Source organism: Schistocerca piceifrons, chromosome X, assembly GCF_021461385.2.
Source record: "Schistocerca piceifrons isolate TAMUIC-IGC-003096 chromosome X, iqSchPice1.1, whole genome shotgun sequence".
Lineage (NCBI taxonomy): Eukaryota > Metazoa > Arthropoda > Insecta > Orthoptera > Acrididae > Schistocerca > Schistocerca piceifrons.
Window position 1 is genome coordinate 926,732,874 of NC_060149.1, and position 19,281 is coordinate 926,752,154.

At 37.5% G+C, this 19,281-nt stretch overlaps 1 protein-coding gene across 2 annotated transcripts in view; it reads left to right on the forward strand.

Annotated features, from left to right (window-relative positions):
* The first annotated feature begins 3,974 nt into the window (after positions 1-3,974).
* LOC124721975 (metal-response element-binding transcription factor 2) overlaps positions 3,975-19,281 on the forward strand; it is a 112,295-nt gene continuing 96,988 nt past the window's right edge. For both annotated transcript variants that reach the window (XM_047247143.1, XM_047247142.1), the window contains exon 1: positions 3,975-4,263. Coding sequence is in view for 1 of the 2 variants with exons in the window: in XM_047247142.1 (XP_047103098.1) it covers positions 4,219-4,263 (45 nt within the window). In the remaining variant the exon portion in view is untranslated. The remainder of the gene's footprint in view (positions 4,264-19,281) is intronic.

The window sequence follows — 19,281 nt, forward strand, 5'->3', positions numbered from 1 at the left end:
TCAGTGACAAGAATGTGAAAGTGATAGAACGAAGTGCAAACATTGAAAATTAAAACATTTCAAGAATTTAATGATAAAAATTGTGAAGAACTGTGTATGATGTTATAACTTAAAAATGTTGACTCTGTTTTTGCAGACTTGTGTTCTTTTAAGTACATTGCTTGTAATAAATCAGAAGAGTAGTGTTCTGACGATGCTTCTTTTATTTTAAGGACAGATATCACCCATGAAGCACTAGGGACACTCGCTGAATGTGTGCTGTCCATTCCCATTTCCACTTTCAGTGTAGAAAGTTCATTCAGCAGAGTGAATAAGTTGGTGACAAAAGTAGGAAATGGGATGGGTTAGGATAGCTGTCAAGCTTCTGTAAAAGTTGTAACAGTAGGGGCGAAGGACCCACTGAGAGTTTCATAGATGGATAAGCAGACAGTTGTAAAAATGCCTCAATGATTAGTTTGCTGTAAATCTAAGTTATTGCACACAATAATATTATTTTATTGATTCACATAATTTTATTCTAGCTAATTAATTAACTTAGGCTATACCTACTTATTATTTATGCATAACGGAATTAGGCATCAGATATCGAGGGAATTTTTCGAATGTTAGTACCATTGCCATTTTTTAAGTATGGTATCACTAAAATCTGAAGCCTACAACATCGCCCCCAATCAAGCTGAATATTCTTCCCTCTCCTCCTCGCCCCCCACCCTCCCCCGCCAGAGGAAAGCAGCTATATCCATCACCGAGAAATGTCTTTTATTTCAGTGAGAGTGGTCCCCTAACAACTAATTCCAAACAGGTTTATAGTCCACTCAAAGGGTGTTTCTTAGAGGAAAGTTTTCTAGAAGTATTTTCATAAGCTTTCCCTATATTTTTGAGAGTGATGAATCCGAATTTTCAAATTACTATGAAAATTTCGACACAGAAGTCGGTCAAAAATGGTAAAAACTATAAAAAATTTGACTTCTTTGGGTTTTTTGCTTATACCTCAGAAACGATGCAGTTTTTGACAAAGCTGACTATTTATGAAAATAAAGTGGACATCTCCCACAAAATAGGATTCCATAACCTTTTTCGTCAGACCAACCATATGGTGAGTAGAGCATGTTGAAGTTAGCATAATTTTGGACATCATGACCAAAACCTAACACCTCATCCCTCAGTATGCTATGATGCTCATTCAAATGGCAAATGAAATCTTTCATCACTCCTACAATTAAAAAGTTTTCAAATAAAATATGTAAATGATGTAATAATTATGCTTTGTCTTGCTTTTCATAACAATAATAACAATTACTGTAATATTATATTATTAATAAAATAATTTTAAAGAAATATCGAAGAAGTTTCGTCCCCTTCCCCTGCACAATGAAAATATGTTAAGTATGTTACAGCTAAGTTAGGTAATAGATGAATAATTTTAGTTCATATCAGATAATAGGTAAATACAAATAGTTATCTGTTGAGGGCAACTGTAGCTGAAGTACTCCATGTTTCTGAAATAAACCGCTTTCAGTTGTATATGAACTTTTACTGGTACATGATGAGGGGTTAAATGTTTTACTGACAAATGTACGCATGAAGATGTTATTTGAAATCACGAAACCAGTCATATTCCAGTAAAAGTTCATATACAGTTGAAAGCAGTTTGTTTCAGAAACATGAATAGGTAAATAATTGGAGCTCAAAGCAGTCTACAGTGTTTGGTACAATGGTGAGGTTCTGAGATTTCACAACAGGAAATTTTAATAACAGCCATGTGAAATATGGTGTATCTTCATGAGGTGTGGTACACTGGAAGCTACTGTTTCCATCAAGACTTTGTGTGTTGTAGTTAGCACTGTTGAAGACCAATTGAAATGATGCACATAAATCAAATACCAATCTCTTTGCTGTCACTGCAAACTCTTCAAACTGTACTGCTTCTGTGTAGGAGGCAGTGTAAAACAGACAGTACATAACCCAGTTTATAAGAGCCATACTTTTTGTAGAGGAATGCAGTCAGGCCAACTTGCAGTGGTGGCAATAAAGAGATGGGTCTGACAGCTGCCATCATGCTGCATGCTGTGGCTCTACTTTTGGTCTTCCATTCATTCAAATTGCCTCACTTCTTCTACCTCACTAGTCGATTACCAACATTTTGGACTGTATTAGGGATGAGGCCCCATTCTCCATAAGACACTAGCCTGGAGGATGATATTCTGTGATGTTTTAAACCTGCATTCACGTATCTTCAACATGTCTGTTCCCGGACGCCCTTCCTCTGAATATAACGTTTTTGACTGATGCCAACTAAATGTAAGAATTTTGTACACAGTGTTTTTGAAACAAACAACAGTGAATTTCTTCACCAATGAGGCAATCACTATATCACTTCTTCAACAGTTGAGCTTCATGGTCTTGACATCAAGATGGTAGTCACCATGGATCTCGTCTGTCAACTGTTGATGGGAAAATTGAAAGTCCTCATCATTTTCACTGAGGCAGTTGAAAATTTGCTGCATGGTGTCATCATGTTACTGAACTGTAACCAAAGCAGGAACTGGTCCAATCCGACATACAATTGAGCATTGTGATTAATAGTTTTGTCTCTCAGCAAGGTTCAGAACAGTCTCTTGCAGCCCCAGGTTACACACACAATACACTAGGTCCATCGATTATCTGGGCGCTTGTTCTCCTGAGCCAAAAATTCTGACATAATAGCTGACCCACACAAAAAAAAGTTAGTTTTGAAATCAAAATCTGGTTGAGCAGGTCGGGTTTCCTTTTGGCTGCAACCAGCCAAAACCCACTTAGCCTCTGCAAAGATTAATTTTTGGTTAGTGTACTGTTTACAGTGTGGTTCACTAACCTTGACCACAATTTTGCCCCCAAAAGAGCAACTGTCCACTCCTTCCTTTTACTTGATTCAAGAACATTCTTCAAGGCCATTTTGGACCTAAGTGATAGCACTTTTCTCCCATCGCCCAGTACATAGGCACCTATAACACTCTTCTCACTTGAACTCATTATGTACGGCCATTTTACGCATTTAAGTCAAATTTACCGACCAACACAAAGGACCAGCCTTCCCCCTATCAGGAATGGGAGGTCATTGACACTTCACAAATATCTTACCCTTCCAGCATGGCAAATATCAGCTGCCTACAACTTCATTAACATCATGACATTACTGGATGATGGAATTCGGGAATGAATGTGCAACGGAGTACGGAAGGGTGCAGGGTTTAGGTCCCGAGATGGTCCATCTCCTTAGCTTTGAAATCGCGCTAACTTCCACACGCCACACGCCATACGGTTGGTCTGACGAAAAAGGTCACTCCGACCAATTTCATGGGGAATTCCTCTTTATTTTCATAAGCAGTCAATTTGGCCGTAAATTAAGCCTTTTCCGAGTTATAGACGAAAAACCCAATAGAGCCCAATTTCTTTCTTCGTTATTTCTGTTTTTGACCCCTTTCCGAGCATGAGGGATTTTGAAAATTCGGATTACGCACTCTCGGAAATATTTTGAAAGCTTATCATAAAACCCCTGCAAAACTTCCCGTTATTTGGACTTTTTGAGCACCATTTGACTGAACCAGTAGTTCACTCTTTCGCAGTTTGAAGGACCTGTTTCTTTCTTGGTACAAGCACTTAATAAAGTAATTAAGAATCATATGAAAAAAAAGTTTTTCTCTTTAGTCCTGAGAGTGAAAGAAATATATTATTACTTTCAAATTAATTGTTTATTTACAATAAAGGATTGTTAAAATTATTTATTTTCTCTGCGTTTAGTTCCGATTTAGTTGAAAATTTTTTTCAACTGTTTTTTTTATCCATCTTTATTTGTTCGAGTAAATTTTTAAATTTACCATCCGAAATCAGTTTCGTAGGTTAAATAGCACACTCGATTTTGTATATGGAGGTCGATAACCACCTATACTCGAGCAACGTTCGATAGTCGTGTTTGAAACGTAACTTCCAAGATGGTGCACGGACAGTTTTGAATTTTAACATTGTGTTCTGGCTATGCAGATTTCTTGATTTTGGATTTCTGGACAAAAAATTTGTCGCGGCAGCTTTTGGGAATTCTCAGCCACATATGGACGATATTTTTAGTCTCTTATTTCGAGTGATCCGTGTGCACGGACGTTGTATTTGGGAGTGAATTTTGCCGCGCATCGCAAGCTAACATTCAGTTTTTTTAATACTTAACATGGCTGACACTCAATAATGAAGAGGAAACCACTTAGTGTTGTTGACTGTCGTAACATGAAGGTAAACCATGTTTCTACCTCGTTGCAATAGAGACAGCCTCTTACCTGAAGCTAGGAGATTATCGTGTTCCGAAGGAATGACTGTTCCCAGTGTATATGTGTGTGTGGCTCGGCTGGGTGTGGAGATGGTTTTGTTCGTTCTACGAAAGCGAGTAGTGACGTTAGGTGAATAAGTAACTTGTTGGAGATGTACTGATGTTATATTTTATTTCGAATTCATGGAAATTCAAAAGTGGATTCTTTCTAGTATTTAATGAATAAATCAATGGTAGACATTGATTGCTGTTGCGATTGGCTGCTATTCGGTTGATCATTTGAGCCGACAACGGACTATGTACTGCAATTTATTGCGTTAGGGTCATTTGTTAGCAGTATTGTATTGCTAAAAGTATTGTGGACGGTGTTGCAAATCTTCTTTATGCTGTATTTTTAAATTTTTATTCAGAGTTCACGCTGGCTGTGAAGAGGTAACACGAGAACGCCTCGACTTGTATATGCCGTGTGTCATCTGTTGACAGTCACTTGAGACTGTTGCAGCTCAGAAAGCTACATTGATAGCGCGGAAATGTTGGTCTCTCCAAGTTGTAACGTTTCGTGCTTGGATGAAAAAAAGTACAAGCACGAAACTTGCTTTAACGCGTTTGTAAAGCCACTTTTTACCAGGCTAGTATTAATTTCATTCAGTAGTTACGCGTTTAGTGATTTCCTAGTGTGGATATGCAAGATGATTTGTCTTAAGGCGTAGTATATAACATAGTCTGAGCTGTTACGCATTTGTATGTATATTACCGGACTTTATATTTTTTTCGGTACTTGGTCAAGAACTGTGCTGAATTGTACAGTCTCGATTGAATGCCATATAAAATTCAGTTAAATGATTGATTGGAAGCACACAATTTCTGTGATATTTAAAGTGATTTAAAACCCAATTGCAGTCAGCTTTGGGAGGTGGGGAGAAGGCGGTGTCTTCTGCGTTATTAAATACGCTATGTTGTAAAATAAATTCTAGTACCGGTTGTGTTGTATGTCTGGTACTGTAATGCCCTTGGGCATAACTGTACACTAATGACGTCTGTTTTATATTGTTGTGGGAGCAGTGTCATACCTTTATTTGAAGGAGGGAGAAAAAGCTGTGCGCAGTTAATGATCCACTGTTATGCCTTGAGAACATTGCATCTATAGCTAAGCAGGTTAAGTATATTATTTTCAATGTCATTGTGAAAAAATAAAAAATCAGCAGCATAAACGCGCCGTAGCAGGTGAGATTTGGTGAATTTTCGAAACATTTTGATAGATATTAGTAACTGGAGGAATGACATAAACTACAATATGAAATATTAAAGTTGTTTGAGTGTTGCCAAGTAAGATGGCCCAAGAGTTGTTTTAGCTGAATAGTGCAATATAGGTATACTGTGGACATGCACAATGTTTTGTTAACATTGTATTCAAATGATGCCATTCTTTCTGCAGTATGGTGGTGTTTGCTTGTATCTACTCAGTGCCGCCCCCCCCCCCCCCCCCCCTCCTGTTTTCTTTCAGTGTTGTGTTTATTTATACTGTCATTTATGTGAAAAAAAGGCAACTGTTTAACTTTCTAAAACCTAGACAGAGATATGTGGTGTTTGTGACTAGTGTGAACCTTCTGGTTCTTTGTAATAGCGTCATAGGTTTTACTTATTAGGATAGAGTTGTTCAAAGCATTCAAAAACAGTTAAGATTAAAAATATGGTTAGGAATGAAAATGTTGGTGTTACATTATAAACGGATGGTTTGACACTTTTCGTACTGCTGTAGGTGGCCCATGTATGTTAAACATTTTTTTTAAATTTGGTGCATTTAGAGTTGTGTTGTTTAAACATTCTTTTTAAAATGTAAAATGTGACAGAACTGAGGAGCAGACATTGTAATGTCATATCATAGGGGTTGTGATTGTAATGAACTTGCGTAGCTTTCCCTATATCTTCTTTAATAGTGTAACTGTCTGGAGAGTAGTGCAGTTCATAAATGAGTAGCATAAAATATCTGATAGTATTGAGTAAATTGAGTGCACATCAGCTGTAACCGCATAGAGATGATATATAAAATTCTCGACTCTCCCCCCCCCCCCCCCCCCCACACACACACACACACACACACACACACACACACACACACACACACACACACACACACACACACACACACACACACACACAGAGAGTCAGCATCAGACTACTGCTGCTACAACTGTACCTTATTTTTAAAGAGCATTCTGTTGTTGGACACTATTGAAAGTTTTCTGCCCATGATTTTCTGAAGTTTTAATTGAAAATTTGAGAGATTTCTTGCGCGAAGACTCGTGAACATGTGTAGTGCCTCCTTGCATGCACAAGCATTTGAACATCAATTTGCTTGACTAGTAATTCATAATTTGATTTTAAGCTCTTGCAGTAGCTATGTCTCACAGTCAAAATTACTGGATTTCAGTTTCACAAATTATGCAAACAATTGTTTTTTTATATAGACCTTTATGCTTTTATTGCTAGCTGACTTCATTGGAAAATGAGTATTTTGTGAGAGATGCAGGGGTAAAGTTGAACGTAAACTTTGGTGAGTAGTGTGCAAGTGACAACAATTTTTTTTTTATCATGTCCAGTGTAAAAAGCATGTTGCAAAATGCAAATGTGCTACCCATAGGCAATTCTTGTTACGCCTTCAGTTCTTGGAAGATACAACATTCTGAGACTTCCATGGAAGGCAGCTGATAATTCCACTTTGAATTGTTGCGGACACACTTCATAGGCTTGGTCTGGCATCATCCACATAGTGCATGCGAAAGAACCGACCTACAGTATAGTAGTAGTTTATAGTGTTGCTTGAAATACAGGTGAAAATGTTTTTTTATTGTCATTCAACTATAATCAAGTGAAACACATTTTGTTTTGTACAGTAGTGTCCACATAGTAAACGTGATTTAGTTCTCATGTCACAGAGTGACTGTCAAATGGTTTTGTATGAAATTAAACATCATGTTATCTTATGGTTACTGGGAGTGGGTTGAATTGTATTTTTTTATCTGAGAATATGGCAAATTATAGCATTGAAATGCTTTTTGAAAGTCTTTAGTGTGTCACTACACAAGAATTTTAGTGAAGTTATATGAAAGATCATAAGAGTAACACTTTTGCGTTTTAGATCTCAAAACTTAGATGTAATATGCTTACTGTTAATTATTAGTACTCTGTGCTTGCTAGTGTGTGGTATTTTACAATGGTTCCCCTCTACACCCAATCTTGTTTGTGGTGTCAGACTGATTTGTAGCATAGGCCAAGGTCTAGGTTAGGGTAAAAGGTAATAATTTGGTTGACAGTTGGCGAAGCAACTAATGTGAATGCCAAATAGAGGTTGTGGTAACTGTACCATATCCTAATGTTTATATTTCCCCATATTTAATGCATTTTTCATAATAAAAACTAAAACTGCAAAGTAAATTCAGAAACCATATATTAGCTCATGGACAAGCCTCCGAGTATTTTGATGCATACCTTGTACATAAATTATGAAAAATGCAAGGGGCATTTACTAACTTTACTTTTGGAATAAATGTGTACGTTATTTATCAAAGTGCTAGTAAACTGTGTTAACCAACTCATTTTTATAGCAGATAATGTGAAGTGGCTCACTGTTTTTCTTAATGACAACATACGAGTATAGCTCACTACTGCTACTTCTGCTCCTGTTGCTGCTGTTATATTACTGTGTAGAACACAGCAGCAATTATCACAGATGCTGCTTGAAACTGTTGCTGAATGATTTTGAAATTTATGAATTGTGATGAACTAGGAAATTTGTGGATCCCACACTTTTGTTCCACCAACTAATGTCAGATGGTGCTCAGATGCACCTTTTTTTTATAAAAAATTTAGTTTGGTTTGTAAGTACATATCTTGTGTGCTGTGCCCAGGTTTAGATAGTATACATCTGACTAAAATCTTTTATTTCAAAATGTAATATTTATTTGCTGAGTATTGATTTCAAATGTATGTTTTTTGAAGGAACTATTTGAAATCATACCTTCAGCTGATTTAATGATTTGAACAGCCACCAGAGCAAGTAAAGATTTTTTACAGTTGGTCTGTGTACCATCATGTGTTGCCTCAGCTGCATTGGTTGTGGATACTGGTAATTCACACAGTGCAATTTTTGAACGAAGCCCAAATTGCAGTGTCACAAATCTTTGACAAATCCTATAAAATGTAGGATCTCATTCAAATGATCCTAGTAATTAAAGTTATTATATAACATTTATAAATGATATTTGATAAAATACCTGTACAGGTTAATATAAATGTAAGTCATGAAATTAAGTTTGAATAGATAAATGTTTTACATGTAATACACATCAATATGTAGGCCTAGCACGTTTAATAAGTGCTGTTGGTGCTCAACAATAGTTCTATAGATTATTATACCAAAATGACTTTTTAGCATTACTATTGTAATCTAATAAGATCTTGAAACTGCCTCACTGCAAAGTGAACATCCTGTGTATCGTAAACAGGCAATTTGAATAACATTGTGTTGGGATTATACTTCACGCTTTTGGAAATGCTTCTGACTTCTTTATTTCGGGTAAGGACAGTGGATGCAGATTGTACAGTCTTACATGAGATATGGAATCGTTAGTGAAGGGCATGTGGCATTAGTTTTTTCTGTTTTTCTCTGCTGTAAAGATGAGCTTTCTATTGTGTAAATATTTGAGTAGTGGCAAATTAAATGTAAATATTTCCTGAAGAGTTCTATATTCCAATCAAAGATACGACGGTACTAAATATGGGTTGGTGGTGTGGCTGAAATGGGGAGATGTTTCCAGTAACTAAAATTGTATATAAATATAGTGCATTCAGGGAGTCTGGTAGCAATAAGCCCACGAATGATTTAGTTCATAAAAGCACATTCTCTTAGATGACATAACTAGTTACTGCCATAAACTTCTCTTAAGATATGACTTTTGTTCTTTTTCCTGTATATTTAAACCAGTTAACATGCCTTTTAATGTTCATAGAATTAAATACAAGGGGAAAAATTCATTTCATATACAGGGTGATTCAAAAAGAATACCACAACTTTAAAAATGTGTATTTAATGAAAGAAACATAATATAACCTTCTGTTATACATCATTACAAAGAGTATTTAAAAAGGTTTTTTTCACTCAAAAACAAGTTCAGAGATGTTCAATATGGCCCCCTCCAAACACACGAGCAATATCAACCCGATACCCCAACTCGTTCCACACACTCTGTAGCATATCAGGCATAACAGTTTGGATAGCCGCTGTTATTTCTCGTTTCAAATCATCAATGGTGGCTGGGAGAGGTGGCCGAAACACCATATCCTTAACATACCCCCCATAAGAAAAAATCACAGGGGGTAAGATCAGGGCTTCTTGGAGGCCAGTGCTACATTTTCATCACTCGTTCTCGGCCGTCCAGAACTTTTCCCTTTGCACAAACACCCATTCTCTGTAAACTGTTTATACCAACGTTTAATACACCACCTATCAGGAGGTTTAACACCATACTTCGTTCGAAATGCACGCTGAACAACTGTCGTCGATTCACTTCTGCCGTACTCAATAACACAAAAAGCTTTCTGTTGAGTGGTCGCCATCTTAGCATCAACTGACGCTGACGCCTAGTCAACAGCGCCTCAAGCGAACAAATGTACAACTAAATGAAACTTTATAGCTCCCTTAATTCGCCGACAGATAGTGCTTAGCTCTGCCTTTTGTGATTGCAGAGTTTTAAATTTCTAAAGTTGTGGTATTCTTTTTGAATCACCCTGTATTTCACAAGATATTTTTGCTGCTGCTTGAATTTTAAAATTTTGTATAATGTCCATTGGTTGGTGCGTTCATTTCTTTACACCTGTGACACTAAGTACTTTCCCCATTACTGCCCACCTAAGTAGCTTCGCTATCTTAACAGCCATTGCTGTGCCAACATACTTGGACAACTTTATTGCATTTATTGACAGTACTGTAAGTTAGCTGTTTACTCTGTAATTCAGACAGGATATTTGCGTGCACTCTTATTTAAATAGTCACCGCCTAGGCCGTGAGCTCTCCACAAAGAATTAGGTGAGTTTCTTTGTGGAAATAGAGGCCACTGACCACCAGTTAGAATGTACTTTGAAGCAAAAATTATTCTTTCATTCAAAAATTACAATACAAAACTTTTTGAGTGTGTGATATTTTTTAAACTGTTTGGGGTGGACTGTTTCCATTATTTGATTCAAATTGTTTATAAATAAATCTCTTTCATCATGGAAATCATTGTCAACTTTGTTTTCACTTTGACATTCCTGTAAAAGTTCTACAATATCTTCCTCAGAACGGACTCTGTGTTAAGTAGTAGTCATTTTCACCTGTTAACTTGAACATAATTATTACAACCTTTTTGTTTGTGTTTAGGGATCCTTTCAATGCACCATTCTCGAACAATTTCCATGTTCAAGTGTGAAATCACACAAAGTGGTATTTTCCTTCTGATTTCTATTTTCTTGCGAACTTTGTTATTTGGCCATTATTAAGTAACAAATCAATAATGCCTACAAAGACTTTAACATACATGTTGTGAATTTTGGGTCTAGTGTAGCAGGCGATACAACCCGTCGGCTTTGGACAATGACGTCACAAGTCGCCAGAGAGCAGTTTACCATTTTCGCTTTTGCTGTTATGTTTCAGTTTCATTTTTTTACTGATTGCTTAATAAAGTGGATCTATTTATTCTATCTCGTGAGATTTTTTTTAAAAAAAGCCAAAAAACACTTATCAGCTACTGAAGGGAGCTACAACACTAAGAAGAATCACTTCTCGTTTGGCGACTTGTGACGTCATTGTCCAAAGCTGACGGGTTGTATCCCCTGCTACATTAGTCCCTGAATTTTATAAGACTTTGGAAAACAATTTGAAGGCAATAGCACATTGACTGCTCTTATCTATCCGGCCATCCTGATTTAGGTTTTCCGTGATTTCCCTAAATCGCTCCAGACAAATGCCGGGATGGTTCCTTTGAAAGGGCACGGCCGACTTCCTTCCCCATCCTTTCCTAATCCGATGACCTTGCTGTCTGGTCTCCTTCCCCAAACAACCCAACTGCTCTTATCTACTGTTGTTTGTCCAGCTGTCATACAGTTAATGGCACAAATTTAGAAAAATACAGAAGGTACGGGTGGATCTCTATATGCTGTGCAAATAATAGTCACTGTAGCTAGGATATGAATATGCGGTGCTAGTAACACATCTACTGCAAATTTCAAGCACAGAATACATGTGGATACTAATTTATGGGTAACATTCACATTACACAAATAGTATGGCACTATAATAGCTTTGTAATAATATACAGGGATTAAACTACTGTTCACCAAATGAATTTTACCAAAGCAGCATCAAGAATGTTCATAAAATGCATGGACACTACATTACAGTGAGAGGAATGCATACATGTGGTTTACAGTGTTACCTCATTAATTGTATGTAGTGTTAGGTTCTCTAAATTGCATAGTAAAGGCATAACCCCCTCCAATTTCCCTGCTTCCTAGTGGGAAATAATTTGATTCTTCTTTTGGTTTTATTACGTAGCCTCCCATGTCGTAGTGAGGTCAAAAATAAATTAGATTGTGCTCATAAGGGCAAAATTGGTTCTGGATCTTGATTAATAGTTGTGCTTCAGCCATAATCATTCAATGGCAGTTGTGAGGGTGACCCAAAAGTAGAGGTACTGAGGTTAAATGACAGGATAATGAAGATTAGAATAATGGCAAAGGGAAGAAGTATGGACGTGGTTCAGGTGCGCCCCTCAAGTGGGAGGTACATCTCAAGAGGAAGAAGTCTTTGAGGAAGAACTGTAAACGCAGTTGATTGGACAAAGGATAATAGTCATGGGAGACTTGCATGCACATGTAGTGAGTGAAGGACAAGGCTATGAAAATGTACTGAGAGCAGAGTGCTAAGGAAGTAGAGTGGAGGAGGAAAGAAATTGTTGGAATTCTGCAAGAGAAATGTTTTAGTGACAGGTAACTCATGGTGTCTGAAGAAAGAGTCAGAAAGTAATGTACAGCAGGAGTCTAGCAGAAAAAGAAATCTTCAGTGGATTACATGCTTTGTGATTGGCAAATGAAGAAGACTGTAATGGATATTAAGATACTACCATCTGAGGCATTGGATAGTAACCACCGGCTGTAGTGATGAGCATGAAATTCATGAAAGAATGGAAGAAGACAGAACCAGGAAGGGAGAACTAGAAAAGTACTATATGGAATGATCAAAAGTAAGAGGAGAGGTCTGCAAGAGGATGCAACAATGATAGATAGAAATGAGAATGAGGTTGATAACAGATAGACCCTGAAGGCAGTGTCGAAGTAGTAGTTTGAGCATTTGCCAAATCCAGACAGACTTGGAGGTTGGAGGTAAGGATAAAGGACTAAAGAAGGTAGAAGTACACTCTTGGGGGTGGGACCTGACATGGAAAGAAATGGAAATGGCACTGGGTAAGATGACAGGAGGTAAGGCACCAGTTGTGGACAAAGTGCGTGTAGAAATGCTGAAGGCAGCAGGGGAGGTTGGGAAACAATGGTTGTATTGTGTGGTGAGAGTGGAGCAGAATGAGAAGACTACTCCAGAAGATTGGAAGGGGGCACTAGTTGTCCTTATAACTGAGGAAAGTAATTGGAGAGATTGTAGAAACTACAGGGGAATCACTGATATCACACTCTTCTGAGGTATATGAAAAGATCCCACAGAGCAGAATCCGAACAAGGGTCAAGGACAAATTGATAGAGGAACAGCATGGCTTCAGACCTGGGCGGTCAACTACTGACCTCATATTTTCAGTGAGGTAGCTCCAGGAGCAGCACTATGAATCTGGAGAAGATCTCATGTTGGTCTTTCCCAATATATAAATGGTATTTGATAGAGGTTGTAGAAGAAAGATCAGGGAAGCAATACAAAAGAAGGGAGTGGAAAAGGGGACAATAAGCGTAGTGGAGATGTACTGTGGGAGTCTGAGTTGTGTGAAAGTGGGGAAATGAAAGGACAGCAAACAAGTGGTGTGAAACTCGGCAGTGCATTGTCACCTCTCATTGTGGTCTCAGGTGAGATAATGACTAAGGGAGCAGAAAAAAAAACCTGGAGAACACAAGATGAAAGCAATAGTGTTACAACTAGAAAAGAAGATAGACCATCTAGGGGCAGGAGGATTGGAGGTGAAGAGTTGAAGGAGGTGGAAAGTGTCAAGTACTTGGGAAATGTGATAGAGGAGAATGGAATAAATGAGGAAGAGATGTCAAATGTGATGGACAGATTGGCAGACAGAAGCATTCCTGCAAAGTGTTAGGAGCCTGGTTTGGAACAAAGATATCCCACAGAAAAGCAGTGATATATGAAAGTTACTAAATCCCAATACTGACCTATGCATCTAAAACATGGGTAATGAAAAAAAGAGATGTAAGCAGATTGCAGGCACATGAAATGAAGTTACTGAGAAGTAGGATAGGAGCAACAAGGAGAAGTAGGTTGAGGAATAAAAGGGTAGTGGAAATATTGAAAGAGGAACCCTTGCAGAGCAGGATAGAAGCATCAAGGCTAAGATGGTTTGGACACAAAGAGAATGTAAAACAGGGATGATTCCCAAGAAGAGACATGAAATGGAGATGCAAAGGAAATGACTAAGGGGAAGACCAAGGGATAGATGGCTGAAAGGTGTGGATGAATGTGTTAAAAAAGAGGCAAGGATTGGATCAGAGTGAACACTGAAAGATGGTGGGAAAATGGAACTAGATGGTGAGGCCTGTGTTGCAAACACCAGTGTGGTGTTGGAAAGTGTTAATGATTTAGAGAATATTGTGAAACCAGTCTCTGCTGCAAAAGAGACTGTAGGATAACTCATAAGAGACTTGTGTATCGTAAGAATGGCTGTGTGTGGAGCCTACCATAGTTTCCTCGGTCTGATCCTTTAGAAAGTTGTATCAGAAAATGGTAAGAAGCTCTGGTCAATTTAAAGTTAGTGAATGAACAAATTTCTTGTAAATCATTTCTGTATTGAAACTGAAGGGTACAGACAGATAGCAGATATACCGAATTCTCTATTTAAAAATGGATTCACGCTAAAAGATACCACTACTGCACCAATGTTCAACCACCACATCCATTTCCAAATGAGTCATATTGAAAAAAGCTGTGCCAGTATTGAGAAACAATTGATAGGATTAAAAAAAGCTCCAACTATTTCCTTAGATTTTTCATTGGGTACTTTAGATATTATGCCTTTACCAGTTTGCATTTATTAAGAATTTCTAATGCAGTAAGTTATCCTAAGTAGTAGAAAAAGGACAAAGGTTTTTTGTTTACAAGAAGGGTAAAGGAACTACAAACAAATAATCCTAATGCCTATCTGTGGTAAGATCCTAATTAGCATATTATAATCTCAAATACTATGATGATTGTGGAAGGAAAGAAGCTTATTCCAAAGAATCACCATTTGTTCAAAAGGTAGAGAAACTATCCTAATTTAAAACAACTCATTTCTTCACACACATTACCTTCCACATAGTATGTACAAGTTGATAAGTAAATTCTATATCCTTAAATGCCTGAAAGGTGATAATCACTACCACATATTTGATTGATAACCTAGATGGAATCATATGTATCAGGTCAAATAATTTTTGTCAATTGAAACAAAGTATGTTGTATTGGTGATGAGCGTTTCAAGATGCAGAACAGTAATATTGGGTGTTTCCCAAGAAAGTGTGACAGGACTAATGATTCAATGTACGCAAATGATTTATCACATAGGGCCAGCAGCACACTCGGATTGTTTATTAGTGAAGTTATTTTCTAGGTGAGTATTGTTGCTGGGTGACTGTAAGTAAATACAGAATGAATTTGGCAGTATTTTCAGTTTGTGTACTAAATGGTGGCACCCTTATTAGTGTAATTTCTGAATACAAGACAGTAACATGTGGTAAAGTAAAAGAACCCAATTGTATTCAATAATATCAGTGATAAACTTCGGGTAACTATATCATAAGTAAGATGTATTAGGATTACTGTCAAACGAGATCAGTAAGTGAAACTAGTAGTATTGGAAATGGATTTGTTGTGATGGTTCTAGGGAAATTTCCGTGCATCTGTAAAAGACAAAACCTACAAGACACTAGTGTGACCAATTTTACAGAACTCCAACATTTGCAGTCCTTATGAAGGAGGCAAGTCTGCAGACATCCAACAAAATGGTAGACCCACTTCTTTTTTGGTAACAGGTCAACCCATAAGAAAGTGTAACAGACACACTCAGGGAACTTGAAACTGTATCTTTGGTAGGAAAGAGACATTCTTGTGAAATGTTGTCGGATAAACTGAAGAGAATGAGTATTTGAGGAAGTGTGTGCAACACTTTGTATAGCTTGCATCTTCCAAGCTAACCTAGGTTTTTGTCTATGCTATTGATTAGTCTCTCACTGCAACAATCATCCTGAGAATGTAGAAAAAAGAAGTAGTTATGGTGGTAGAAGTTTAAGGCAACCTTTCATGACCCAATATAACAGCAAAGAAGCTAAAGAATATTGAATGATTTTGAATTTGGTACACACAAACATTATCTGATTTCTCTCTTCTCTTGGGTTACTTTAAAGTATCCTCCCACTGACTATGTGAAATGATGTTGTCAACCTGTTTACTGTACAGGAAAAGCATACTAGTTGTCACAGCTCCATTTCTATATATTTAAGCCCACCTTTTATATCCTGTTTTGACTGGGACTACTTTCATTTTTTTCTGCAAATATTCCTTGACAGGACTTTAAACAATAATCTTCCTTCCTTCTTGCAAAGATTCCTAATCCCAATCTGTTCACCATCTCTTGCAAGAGGTTGACTTGTAATTAAGTACCAGGTGACCTGTGCAAAACTTTGCACTTTTATAGTTTTAAATATGACACTATTTGGATTAAACTTAGTTATTGGGTTAAGAGTAGTTGTGGGAATGAAGAGAAAACACCTTTAAAAATGAAATGAACACTATGAAATAATAATCATGAAATAGTGATACATACTTGTATATACACTTCCATGCACATAGTTTTGAACAAAATTCTTTACAGAGCATTACAGTGTAAACGCTGTTTGGCGTAAGGGCCTAATCTTTGTGTACTTTTCATTTTTTTAAGGGCTGCAGAAATGTTAGTTGATTCAATTAACCTTGAAAAGGCTACATATAGTTGCCAACGTGTGAATACGTGATTTGGTAAATAAGAGCCCTGCTCTTTGAAGTGTTTGTCCATGTAACTTGTTTATAGTGATAGCAAACGCAATTTGACTTGGCACTTGTGCGATGGGCAGACTACCACAGTTATCACAGTTATTATTTATGACAATGCTGCATAGAAATGGTCCAGCGAATAGGTACTTTAAAACAAATCAAATGCTGTTTGTGATTCCTGTTACAGACATCTAGGAATTGCAGAGGGGAGTGAGTAGATAATATTTTGAATTGGAATCTTTGACCAGAAACATACCATTTCCGTGCTACAACCATTTGAAAATATGTTGGTAACACGATCACTTTTACAAGTAACTTATGGGCGTGACCCAGTACATCACTTGTTTTACAGTTTTACACATGAATAGCCAAATAAATTGCTTGTATACTTATTGACAGGTTCTCTTTAACATAATGCAGTATGACATCTTCCAATTTGGGTGTGTGCGACATCTCTTTGAAGCGACACAGTGATGCCTGCTGATGGGGAAGGTGCTCTTTTTCGAAGCTGTTTCCTAATAGTGACAAAAAGGATATGCGATAAGTCGGGTGTTTTGGAGAAAGCTCTTGCTAAAGGTGATGAGCAGCTCTTCCATTACTGTGAACTTCGCCATTCAGAAGGATCGTGTTGGTGTATTCTACAAATGTGTACTCAACAGTGTTGCTCTACCACTCACAGACATGAACGAGGCTCGAACCAGGTCAGAGAGGTAGGATGGATGTCAAATTACGTCAGCTGATCTGATGTAACCAGCTCTCACCACGAGTACCCTGTAGCGCACCTACCTAGAAAACATGTTTGTAAACTGTTTTAGTGTGGAAATGTATGGTTGCTATTCATAATACTCACTCCCCTCTACAAGTCCTAGATGTTTTTAGTGGTAATTCCTGAATGCCCTGTATAGGTATGGAGCTGGCTACCCACGACGTCCTTTTGCCTACGATAGATAAGTCTCTCTTATGTTAAATTTTTCAAGTTCTAGTGCACTGACACGCAACGTCAGAAGCCGGAGAACTTTTCTAACAATACCTCATTCATCCCTGTAGGATTAGTATCTGTTATGAAAAAGGGATGTTAAATATTCAAGAAATCGGTACAAATCATTTTCAAATGATAAAGTGGCGTGCAAGTTTAAAGGTGGATGCAAAATGCATTCTGAACGTGGAAATATGGTTAAGACAGTGCAGTGTCACTCGTGTGCTCAGTCCGACACTATGTGCTCCAGCTGTACTTGCACATGACATCTGGAACTGCTAGTGTATGCTGGGTGTGTCACGTGGTGCACTGCCACTCAATACTTAGCATTGCTCCATCACTCACTGTTTTATGTGAACAATACTTGGTTGAAAAGTGACAATTTGGTTAAGAGCTGGAGAAACAAGTGATTGTGAATCTGAAATAAAAGTTACGGTAAGAAATTGAACTGTAGTGTAGTATACGTTCATTGTTCGCAGTATTTTCTCCACACTGTATACAGGGTGTATCATAATTTATGGCGCAAATGCATACAGTCGGAAGTACACGATACTAGAAGCAAAAAAGTCTCAACAGAGGAATGGTCACTGGATCTGGAGAATGATTAATAGACAACAGTCTGTCAAATGGGTTTTCTTCAGCTACCTACCTCGCGGACAAGCTACATTTTCTTAGGATTCTTCACGTGTGTTTCAGTCTGGCATCTGCTCTTACTACAACTACTTTTGTGAGGTTTCTACCCTTTAGGTTGCTCCTAGATCATGTAACCAAACATTTCTGAATGTATATTGTAATCATCAAGCAGGGGTGACACGTCATCGTAATGCGTACATACAGTGTGGAGAAAATGCTGCGAACAATGAACGTATATTACACTACAGACACTGTATACATTATACAGAAGATCTTTATCCCATTCTAGCTCCCTGTGTTGTTCGTGTCAATCTTTTATTAATTGAACATGTTTTATGTTCACATATAATTACCTTTGTATAGAATGAAAACCTTGTTTAGGAGTCAGCATAGATCTACAAATAGTGGCCTCGTGAAACTGCTCTCACATTCATCTCTGGAATCCGTAGGAGAGCAGATATCGGTGACCGAGTTGATGCTGTGTTTCTTGAAACATTCAGTATAGTTCCACACTGTCACCTAGTGAACGAAATGTGATTCGGGAGTATCAGGTCAGCTCTGTAACTGGATACACGACTTTCTAGCAGATAGAACTCGGTGTCATTCTTAGTGAAGTGAAATCGTCAGATGTAAAAGTCATTTCTTAGATCTCCAATGGATGTTTATAGGACTGCTAATATTTACAATATACATAAATGCCCTGGTAGGTAGTGTTGAAAGCTCATTCAGGTTGTTTGTGGATCTTCTTTTGTATGTAGGAAAGCTGCATTGCCAGAAAATGTACTAGTAAAATATAGGAAGAGCTGATGCTGTATGCATGGATTGACATTTGAGCAACAGCTTATATAAATGTAATATATTGTGCATAATTGAATGAAAATTGTCCTTATTGTTTGATGACACGATTGGCAATAAATTGCTGGAAATTATGAAATCTTTAAAATATCTAGGAGCAACCTAAGGTGTAGCAACCTCACAAAAGTAGTTGTAGTAAGAGCAAATGCCAGACTGAAACACACGTGAAGAATCCTAAGAAAATGTAGCTTGTCCGCGAAGTAGGTAGCTGAAGAAAACCCATTTGACAGACTGTTGTCTATTAAATCATCA